Source organism: Liolophura sinensis, chromosome 7 (genome assembly GCF_032854445.1).
Source record: "Liolophura sinensis isolate JHLJ2023 chromosome 7, CUHK_Ljap_v2, whole genome shotgun sequence".
NCBI classification, from domain to species: Eukaryota; Metazoa; Mollusca; class Polyplacophora; order Chitonida; family Chitonidae; genus Liolophura; species Liolophura sinensis.
The window spans coordinates 25,212,822-25,225,016 of NC_088301.1; the positions used below are offsets into that span (position 1 = coordinate 25,212,822).

Genomic DNA, 12,195 nt, shown 5'->3' on the forward strand with positions numbered 1-12,195 from the left:
AAGAGCTAAGGGGCCTGAACTGTAGGGCCACACCTCACTCTGTTATTCTCCCCTAGCCCATATCACCAAGTACCTCACAACTGCCAGGCAGGCAAACTTCAATCACCTACATGGTACACCTACACATGTAATTTCACAAAAGAATGCCCTCAGTTTCCTTCACGCACAGAATCCTTCACACCGTTACATGATGGATCTCCAGCAATAAGAATGCGGGTTCATGATTTTCAGCAATTTTAATGCAGACGAGTTGGCCCAGTTTAAGATAGTGTTACCTGCTTGACAGCATGCCAAAACTTCAGGCTTTTGCTTCACTGACACACATGCATGGGTAAAAGAGCTAAAATGCAATGAGCTATAGAAACCCCACCACTCACGTACCATTAAGACAAGCTTCTACTTGTTGCATGCAACCTATCTTGGTTTCAGCTTAAACAGCCACTGGCCTGTCTTTATCCATATAATATACATAAATAATAACATAACAGCACGGCGCACGGCTGGTTTATGCACACTCTGCTACACGTACATGTATCTATACCCAGTGAATATGAGGAGTATAACGGCCCATACAACAACGCAGCCAGTCACTGAGGCATTGTGCGGTCACGGTACCTATATTGACAAGTCAAGAAGAAAGAGAACGAGAGAGAAAACAAGTGAGTAAAAGGTGTACCTGTTGTGCTTCTGTGGTACCCACCTCCATGCTGCTTCTGGTGCCAGGTTAGATCCCTGCTGGGGGGAGAGGTGCTCTGGAGGGTAGAGATCCCGAGGGGAGGGAGAAGACCGAGGAGTGAAGGAATGTTGGTGTGGACAGTAAGAAAGTCGACTGGGATAGGCCTACTCTAGTGACTGCTAAACCTGTATATAGATCAACCAGTCAGCCGCTAGACCTACTGTACTGCTACACTACCACTTTATGTATGACAGAAAGGCTGGGGTGTTCCACTTGACTGCCTGTCTACCCATGTCCTCGCAGCTATGTATATAGCCCAGCCCCAGCACCAGCCACACACTCACTCGCCTTAACACACAGCTAACATATGTTGCATCCTCATTTGAATATTCAAGGGCGAAATACAACTCTCGCAGAACAATTATCAGTAATAATGTCATTGGCTATTCAACAAAAACTTCACTGCTTGCCCTTCCACTATGCCAGCCTTTCCAGGTTTCCATCAATAACTCTGCATGTGCAGAAAACGTAACAATAGCAGGCGAGAACGATAGAGGGCTACTGAACTAACAAAACTAGTAGTGTACAATAAACAGGAGAGGGGATTGGGAATCTGTTTGGACCAGATATTGATTGGCACAGCAATACCCAGAGTGCCTGGTCATCTTGCCGAGGCTTATTGACAAGCATATACGACAGATCAAAAAGAAAGTTTAATGCTACGAGGGACTAGTGAGTAAATTATTCAATGGACTGTGCTTTAGTCCTCAACGCAACCAATCAACCTGCCCGCTTGACACAGCCGCTGTTTCCTCCCCTCTCTCCAAAGGTTCCCTTGAGGAGCACCCCGGGGAGGGAACTGATGTAACATCCATGGACTGCGCAGTTACACCTGAGCGGATGCGGGTTATGTGTGTATGCACCCACGTATGTGCAGGTAAAATATGATTGGCCATATCAGTCTTTCAGCTTCATACAAGACTTGACCTTGCATAATTAACAGAGAAAATCAAGGACAGAAGAAAACAAAACAAACAAAATAAAAAACTGCCACAAAAATTGTTACACAGCAAAGAAAAACTAGTTGGATGGCTCTTAACAGTAATACATTTTACAGTGAAATTTTTTTTTTCTGTCTCTTTTCTCTAACAGGACGAGATTTATGAGTTATATGGTGATCGTACCTATTACCACAACTATTACTGGTGGTTTTCATCGAAATCTTCTACTCAAAAAGCAATTTGATGCTGTAATTACCTCAACTATTGTTCTGGATGATATCAGAATCTCCAGACCTCAATGGACATGCTATGATGCACCCAGCACAATTTATGACACAAATACCTCACTTTACCTGACAAAAGCCAACAAAAAAAAAAAAAGAAACACAAAAAGAAAAAAACAAACAAAAATGGACCAGTCAGCCCGCAGATCTTTGAACACAAAGCAGCAATTGATAGTCTGTGAAGATATGCGCACACAACAAGTGTCAACTATAGCCAAGTAAATAGCCCACGTGTAAACAGATCATACAATTTATGGCGAAGGTAATTTATAGCAAATTTACCGCACAAATATCTGAGCACAAAGTACTTCGCTTTCCGGCCGGCAAGAGGCACATTTCTGATTGACAAATTAAGATAATTATCTGGTGACGCATTTCTTTGCCGAGTGGTTTACTTGTGCCCTGGTACACTTGCTGTGCACAACCGTAGTTGTCACTGAACGTAAGCGCCGGGACTTGTCAATAGTGTTACCGTATCACGGGGCTATTATTAATTCATAGGAACTCTGCCAGAGGTATACAAGTGTCTTTAGCCAAATAGAAATAGCCTAAGGCTTCCTTATACCAATTTGGATAACAATTAGTGAGTGTAACGGAACTACTTTCAACATAATTGTGGATCACGAGGTATTCTACAGACAGAGAAGAAAATGTTTAAGTGAAAAAAATAAATAAATAAATAAATAGGTGGAAAGACCAATAAAAAAACATGTGCACATGAACGGCCTTTACCTTTTTCCTTCTTGTTTTAGATTTTTTGTTAAAAGCTTGAATTGTATGGAAGAAAATCAAAATTACATTCTGTCTCATTACATTTTGTCTCATCAGGATTAAAATTATATGGAAATGTGGAGTCTTTCCTGAGTATAGTATTTCAGGCCTAAGCTTTGTACTTTATTGTTCATTCCTGCCTTTGCAATATATATGGTCAAAATACTCGTTCATTGCCAGAGAACAACAGTGAATCTAGATTGCATCAGTGTATATAAAAAAGTACCGACAATAGCTCCTCACAACTTAGTGTTTAGCTACTTCATAAACTGACCATAAAAACATGCAAGTGTTGTACTCAAATTACCCAAATACATGTAGCTGTCACACATTAATATTTTACACACTACACGGCTGTGCACACGACGGCCACACATTTACTGATTTGCACACAACATTTTAACTATGGCGCATGAAACATCATATTCTCATAAAACGTACATGAACCATGTGCAGTAGATTCATAGACTGCTGTATCAGAACTGTGCAAACAGCAGAACAATGGAACATTAATCTTGCGAAGTAGAACAAGGCGAGCATAACTATCCCTTTGTGCAAGAGGGGGGCTGGACAATTAGTGCACATGTCCATGCGTGCACGCATGAGCTGTTTGGCCATCATAAGAGCTTGAAGTTAACCGTGCGTGCTAAAACTAATGCAACTGATGGATGTTGTGCATTACACTAACAGTGCACTCTTTTCAGTGACAGGTATATGTAAATGGGGCATGCCTGAGGTACTGAAAAAAAAAACACGATCCTTAACAGTATTACGTTAGCAAAGGAAATGCTGGTGCCCGCGGACTGTTATTATCACTTACAAGTAGAACATGTCATCGAGTCTTGCTCACTATAACTATACCTTCATAACAAGCAACTATACCCTTAAGCTGTCAAAACGTTAGTCCCCCCCACAGCAATCCATCTACAGTGCAAAGCTAAGCTAAGCAGGCGGAACCAGACTTTACTGAATGTTTGTCATTATTAAGAAGTAAAACGTGCTAGAGAAAAGCTCCCATAAGGGTTTCCATGAGTGCAGCTCTGGTTAGGTTGCTATGCTACAATGTAGGGCTCTAGTCAGATTGGTGAAGATACCATTCTCTACGGCACTAACCCATTAACTGTTGTTTAAGGCACAGACTAAACTGTCACTTCTGTTCAATCCCCTACCCCGTGAGACGGAAATTTTACGGCTATACCTGTCTGAGATCCATATTATATATATACCAGAGTGATTTCTGGGTACATATTGCCGATAGATATGGTACAAGATAAGGATAGTGTTATAGACACCATCAGGTCACAGAACAAATCAGTTCAAGGACGCTAACCTGTGCTCTAAAAATACCCAGTTTATCTAAAACAGGGTTTCTACTCATGAACAAAACAATTTTTCCAAGGATTTTCAAGCATCTATACAAAGTTTTCCAGTACTTCTGAGGACCACTGCTTTACGTACAGGCCTATATGTGGAGATCCAGGAATACTATTTTGATAGTTTATTTATCAGTTCATTTTGAACAGAATGCAATATGATATTTAACATTGACAAATCAAGTCCATTCAAGGATAATATCCAAAAACAACTCTTTTTTCAAAGACTTTCAAAGTCTTGAAAACCTTTTAACAAAAGTTAAGTACTGGTACTTCGACAGATTTCAATATAAATAGATACAAACACAGATGTGCCCCGGGATCTCGCCAAATGCATATTACATGGGCACATTGCAGCATCATATGACAAACTGCAATTTCATTTCATATTATTTGCCTCCAGAGCACCTGTTGCTACATTATAAATCACCAATCTTTTTCTCCACACACAAATGGCAAAGCCATCCATGTTTCTGCTCACTCTTCCATGCCTGGCTCAGTCTACTGCCTATGTCCATGTTATAAGCCAATGAAAATCGCTTACACGTATACATGTAAAGAAGCATCAATCACAAAGCTGGCGCTTGAAAGACCGAATGCCCACCACACCTAGCTAACCAGCATTAACATTTTCCTGCACTTGCACAGTCGTAAAAGCTGATCATTCATCTAGGTCTGAAGCAGACCTTAAAAGTTGTCAGTCTGAACCATTGATAAAACCACCCTTAAGGCAGTTAAATTCATTCACTGACCTTTGGGATTACATTGGTTAAGGCCAATCAACACCTCAGTTTTATTTTTGTATTCCCACAACACTCTTCTCACCAAATTTAATAAATGAACTATCAGAAAATGTCCCACGGTGGATTTGGTTCATTTATCTGCTACAAGTGAAACTCTGATTTTAATGTTATGTTATAGTTGACATAACATAATTGAACAAAAGCAGAAACAGAAGACAGAAAGATCACATTCTGCTTACACGATTTCATGTTGTTTTCTTGCTCTCTAAATTTAACTTCAGCAATAATGACGACAAACAACTGCCTGAAAATGAAAACTACATATGCTATAGAAAATTAACATGAGACAATTTTCCAAATGGTACGTCAGAAATACTCTGTACATAATTTATGTTGTAGCAACCTAAATTATTTATTTATTTATTTATTTGATTGGTGGTTTTCGCCGAACTCAAGAATATTTCACTTATATTACGACGGCCAGCATTATGGTGGGAGGAAACCAGGCAGAGCCCGGGGGAAACACACGACCATCCGCGGGTTGTTGTCAGCCCTCCCACTTATGGCCGGAGAGGAAACCAGCATGAGCTGGACTTGAACTCTCAGCGACCGCATTGGTGAAAGGCTCTAGTGCGCTAATCAACTGTGCCACAGAGTGCAGTATTTAAATGCAGTATTTGATCTAAAAAGCGCATTTTTCCAGTCCTGAAAAAGTGCTGAAACTTTTTCCCTTTACAACCTTTTCCAATGAGCCAAGATCAATAGAGCTTTCAACATTGGGCAAAATGAGTATCCCAGTTACGGATGGAATTCTAAATCATATACAACATAATCTTAAAAATACTTCCACAGCATATTAGCACCTAGCTAGAATAGGTCATAAATTCTACTCCATCACCGACTGGACGAAACTAGCACATATGTACGTGTCATGCCTACAAGTAATATCCCTATGAACTCCTTTGCCCTTATACCAGCATGCATAAAACAGCCCTCATTTACCAGCAGGACATAATTTACAAAAGTGGCAATTAGAAACGGAGGGTCCACTTTTATCTAATGTTACAGCGCTTATGTCCCGATATCTCTGCCCTTCTAACAAAATCCTGATATTGCCATCCTCTGCGGTTTTCAGCGTATCGCTCATTCCAGCTATATTTTCTATCATATCAGTTATGACAATTATCTTACAATCAGTCTGAAATGCCTCATTATACAGCTTAATAGGGAACCATCATCCAGAGGCTTTTTTCACCCGGTCCCCAGACAATACAGATACAGAACGGTGCCACGTGTAATCTTTTAATGGACCAGGTTTTTATTTCATTTACCCCAGATAACACATGTCAGGGAGTGGAGAGTGTCCAGTCATTACATTGAGCTGGTCAGTTCTGGTCAGCACGAGCCCATCAGACTGCTTGTATTTCAATTACCCTTCATCTTTCTGGGATAAAGTATTGATTGTTTAATTATTTCCATTTAACACATGTGGCTTGGGGGGAAACATGACGGAAACAATTCGCCTTTGTAATAAGCCTAAAGATCAGTAACTCTGCATGGAGCATTTCAAGAGTTAAATATGACTGCAGTAGATTAACCCTTACCCAACAGTAACAGCTATTAGCTCAGCATGGCTTGACTTAGTCCCTATCATGATCCACTTGTTGTCGCACGGGACAGACAGCCCTGAATGGAAGGATCCTACATGCCCAACCTCCAATTACCCTTTCCCGCGACAACGTTACTTTCCATTCCATTCTCAGTAAAAGCAATTGTGAAGTCACGATGTTACCGAACATACGTAACCAAAGTGTGGGACATTCTGTTCACCTACTTGCACCAAATGATTATTACTGTTCGGATGTGTGTTCTTGACTGACAGTTTAGAAATTTCCAAAATCAGTTTAAATTGCAAAATTACACTGTAAACAATCAATAAGGATCTTTCCTTTTTGTTTTTCAAGATAACTTTCAATTTTGATCAGATTAAACTATCAACCTGACGTGCTAAGCTTGCTAAAAAAACGTCAAAAACAAGAAAGAAGGGCCCAAATCAAATTTTTTATTGCCTAAATTGCTTTCAACAATCTTTTTTAAACAAGAAAAAAAAATCTCACTGTATGGTTTAAATAAAGTAGAAAACTGGATAGCGTGGATTAAACAATTCACTTTGCCACGTGTGTACATACATGTATATGAAAGAATCTAGACTTGGTTTAAATCGTATTTTCTTTCCCTAGCTCAGGAACAATCCTAAGCTACAGAAAAAATCAGTAAGCGCTCAATTTCATCCTAAAACCTTGTTAGTCAAAGGCTGGCTGGCTACAGCAAGAATGCTTTAAGAAAGCATTTCATAATAGTGCAGTTAATTAAATCAAATACATATATGACTAAATCTGTTTCCATACAAAAGAGTCTCTTTCTCAGTTGGCAGCCCAAGGTAAGTGGAAATTTCTCATGGAAAGCCACCATAAATTAGTTAGGCTGAGGGAACAGACTTTGTGGAAGAGCAAATACCCAGACTTCTAAATCCTTTGAAATATGAAAACTTTTCTAATCATCTACATATTCACACAGCTTAAACACAAGGTCAATTTTTCATATATTTAAATAAATTTTGCTAAAAATTGCTGTGTTTATTCCCATATACTGGGTTGATATTACTTTTGGGCAATAGTTGGAAATGTTGAGAAATTGAGATAAATATGTTACCTGTGTAGATATATGTGTCAGTAAGTGTGTTTATTTATCTACAAGTTAGTCCATAAATCCAAACTATCACATGATTATGCTGAAATGTGAAAGCCTGGTGCAGAACCCAACACCTGGAGAATAATCTTCAAGGGAGTTAATTCTGTTGGTACTTGTGTTAAGCAAGTGTAAAAGATGCAGATAATGCTTTTTGCAAACAAATAAGACCAAAGTCAACAGCAATGATTTGTTGAAAATCTGAAAGCAACTTTGAGGGCTACGGCAAGTATAACAGCTACCTGCACAAACAGGAAGAACACAACACTCCTGATTTATCTCTGGTTGGCCTATGGTTCAAAGCATGCTCTTATTGGCATTTCTGAACGAACGATAACGCTACAATCCTGGTCACTTGAGAGATTTATATTGGAAATACCGGTGGTCCCCTCTCCGACATAAACTGAAACACAGGAACAAGTGTCTCATAGAGACAATCCCTGTCCAACCTGTTCATCGTATTAGAGATGTAACTAGAGATAATGAAACTGTTCGGGTTGGACTAGCTAAGCTCGCATCACCAGGGCGGGAAAAAAAAAATTTCTCCATCCAATATCAGGAGGGCTGAAAACAGATGCCGTTCGAGGCAGAAATTAGCTGGCTGAATAGCGAAGCACCTGTCACCAAGCTCTGTTTTCAAGCATACGCCATCGTCATTCCACTATGCGCAGCTATCAATGGCAGAGAAATGAAGCTTTTGTAACCGGGCACGCAGACATCCTGCACAGCAGTCAATAATCTCTCCACTCTTTCAGCATGGATGACGGGCTGTTACTAGCTTCATGTCCCATTTCATCCTCTAGACCCTTTACCACACTGCACAAACATGTACATTACCACTCTCCACAGATTGCAATTTCGCATTTTTCGTTCTTTTTTTTCTTTCCTTCAGATTTTACCCTGAGTAACATCTGACATCACTATCCTGTTACATCTCATCACTCTGCTCCAAGTTTTGCCGGCAGTCCCAGCCGTGTGACATCCCTGCTCACGTTCCACAAATCTAACAGAGAACCCGAGTTAACAGGATAGCTTAGAATCCATTAGAGGGACTGTCATACTTAAAAAAAACTCTGCTGCTACTCAGACTCAAGTGCTGAAGTCAGCAAAAATTGTCAACACCTGTATTATGTTAATAAAGTTAAACATGTACATATTTCTCCTAATCTGGCATGAAAGTAAACATAGTGAAGAAGATTAGGTGACAACTTTAGATGCATGTAATTTTTTAATTGAAAAAAAAAACTTAAAATGCGCTAAATAATACCCTTCAGCCATATAAAACCACAGCTGCAAGAAATGGTCCGTTGACAAGTTAATGGAGGCACAGGCCCAACGACCTTGAAAAAGTACAAAAGTCAAGGTGAATGAAAAACAGGGTTCTTTTACCAGAGTATTCGCACATGTATTGCCTGTTTGATTAAGCTCAAGAGACATTACCTTAAAGCCTGTGACAAACATGACATCATGACGCTGAAGGTAACACAAAATGAACAAGGTTCTTCCGAACACACTTGTGTACGTGTGATGTAAGTTTTGTAAACATTCCATACATAGAAAATGGAGGACAGGTGGACAATTTTAACCAAGGAGTAACAGTAGATGCATTTAAATTTTGTGCCTAGGCAGAAAAACTCCCCAGTCCCTCATCCTCCCTCCCCCCCCCCCCCCCCCCCACCAATCCCTAAACAGCACAAGAATACCAATATGGCTTAATTAGGTAGAGCAATCCACCTTGCTTTTCATGCCCTTACCACTATAGCTTGGTCATTAACTGAAATCTTGCTGAAGAAGGCTGGCTAAGAGGCATGAAGCTAAAGACAAGCAATCATCCATATTAATAACAACCAAACAGTCACTGGACTTGTCCCCCAAGACTCTTGAACCCTGAAGCCACAGCACCTGATCCCAATTGTTAGGGCACTGATTGGTTAAGACGGATAGTGCAAAGTAGCAGTCACAAGTGGTGATCAAACATACAATTCTTCTACTGCCAGGTTATACCCCCCCCCGCAACGCGCCCCCTCTGCTTCTAACACACAACCTTTTTGCTTTCTCTCCTCTCTCTCCTTCTAACCAATTCCATGGCCATACAGAAGGTAGCGTGACTTGACACCAGCTGAGAATTAGACACACACTATTTACTTCACACTTGCACCAGTAATCACCAATTACTTGGCAATGCGTCCAGATTTGCCTTTCCAGGAGACAAGCCAATGACAATGCCACCTATAGTGTAATGATTTTAGTTTCCACACCGTTAAGAGTGGTATCCCCTCAGGTTCGGGTTACCCTTATATCATGATAACAGACAAAGCAGCACTAATATCATCTGTCCTCCTGACTTATGAAATATCGGCTGACGGAAATTCTATCAGTTGTATAACACTTTATTGCCTTTCTACGAGATCATGCTCGTGCACTGGGAACTCAGTTCCTGTCCAGTGACAAGAAAGTAACAGATCACATAACAGCCAGCCTTAGTTAGATCCCGAACAGGATATGAACCTTTTGGTTCTTCTGTATCACAAGCCATCAATATGGGAGACCTATTGGCTGGCAGATTCTCACAAATACAATATGCCATGTCATCACCAGAATTGCGCACCCCATTTCTTTTCTCATCAACCTGAATTTAGACCAGAAACTAGGGGTTTCCAAGCTGACACATTTCTTTCAGCTTTCTTGGCTAGGTTTTGGAAGAGATTCTGTTAATTTGCATATTGGAAGAAAAAATTCACACTGCTTTCTACACCTTTAGTTTACATGTAGATAGATTAATAAAACTAACGAATTTTAGGAAGATTAATTATTTACAGTACAGGAATACAAAAATGCAAAACCCTAATCCCAAAGCTCAACCTATCCGTTCTCTTTTAAGTGCAAATGGTTGAGAAAACAGAGCTATTTCAAAACAGCTTCATGATGTATTCACATCTCTGAGAACTGGATTTCTATCAAGCAGAAGAATTATAATAATTCATACAACTTTAATAAACTTACTATTGAGTCAATGTGACCATACAAGTACATGTGTATACAGTTCACAAATCATTTGGAAGATTAAAGCCATGTGAATGCCAACAGGTATAATGGCTTGGCCCAGTTGTTCAAAATTGTGCATGTACTTAACATTTACTTAGAAGCTCAGTATTAATTTTAGTCTAGTTCTGTTGAGTATTAGTATAAATGTAGTATTACGATCTTAGTCTGACTTTCAATAGCCAGCCTCAGAACACAATGTCCATTATGCCTTTAAAAAAAAGAATATTACGATGAATTATAGAGCTAGTTTCATGTGTGATACAAAGAGGGATTTTACGTCTTTATCACGGTACGATTTTCTTTCTTTAATTCCATTCCGTAGAGCTACAGGATAAAATAAAATTAATTTGGTACCGAATTCTTTGATCACATCAAAGTCTGAAATCGGGATTTGGAGAGGCCATTTTGTCGCAAGGATAACATAATCCCCACATCGTTAGGGACACTTTGTCAATCTGGTATAACAGGTTCAAATATGTCCACGCATAAGAGATTGGTATGGCCTTAAGTGCTAAGTCCACAAACGCGCCTGAGTAGGACAGAGCTCACAAACCTACGGGGAGAGACCTATACCCAAGACAATCATGTCAACGCCCAATCATTCTCCAACACGTGACCCCACACCAACCTCACAGCATGTATCATAGTAACCCCGAGTTGTCATAGCAACAGCTTAGCCTGCCGACATGGCTGCTGTGGAGGGAAAGTTGCAGCGGTAAAAGGACAAAGGGCCGACCGATATCACAACTGCTGAACAATTGACGGCCTTCTCTACCCTCATTGAGACTGAGTTAAAAATCTACATTGTCAACAGGCATATATTTAATGGAATGCCGAAGCTATTACCAAAATGGGCCGGGGGAGCTGAAGTCTTTTATTGTTATTACCATTTCTGTCAGGCCGACTTCTCGCTCAATAAACACCAGACAGGCTCTCGGCATTCAGTGGACACTAGGCCCATCAAACTCCAACAATAAACTACCATTTACTATTCATACCTGATAGAATAATGATAAAACTTGACAATGACATGGGGGGGGGCGGTGGTAAAGAGAAGACACTGTAGACAAAACGGCTATCACAATGCAACCTATGCAATTTCCTAAAACAAAAGGAGCTACATGTAGATAGAATAACAATGAAAACAAAACTTCACCTGTATCTATCAGAATCATATTATTTTGAGTTCCACTTCGGCTCGGGATTTTGTACACATAGCCCCATTCGTGGGGTAAAATATCCATATAAATTCATTATTGGCTAATTTTATTAGGGATCGACAGCTGACTGACATCTATTTACATAAGGTGGTATTTGTCCACCCAGCACATAAATGTGTCAGAATTTCTCCATCAAATGGATGCTTCCTGCGGGGGAGAAAGCTAATGATTTTGTCCCCAACATTTCACCTACTGCCCCATCCCTTGAAAGACTAACTTCTACATGTAACTTCTGATGCAGCCATCTTTTTCCGCTCATGTACATGCAGAATGGACGAGTAATATACCCAAACTCTCTTGTTCAGCAAACTCAACAGTAAGACTTTTCTTATGG

At 40.0% G+C, this 12,195-nt stretch overlaps 1 protein-coding gene across 9 annotated transcripts in view; it reads right to left on the reverse strand.

Moving 5' to 3' along the window:
* The window catches only part of LOC135471844 (polypyrimidine tract-binding protein 3-like), a 114,803-nt gene that overhangs the window by 43,489 nt on the left and 59,119 nt on the right, over positions 1–12,195 (reverse strand). Inside the window, exon 1 of one of the 9 annotated variants that reach the window (XM_064751239.1) lies at positions 677–1,116. The exons of the other annotated variants lie outside the window; for them this stretch is intronic. Within the exon in view, the coding sequence (XP_064607309.1) occupies positions 677–706 (30 nt within the window). The 5' untranslated portion in view covers positions 707–1,116. Of the gene's footprint in view, positions 1–676; positions 1,117–12,195 lie in introns of those variants that run through there. 9 annotated transcript variants of the gene reach the window in all.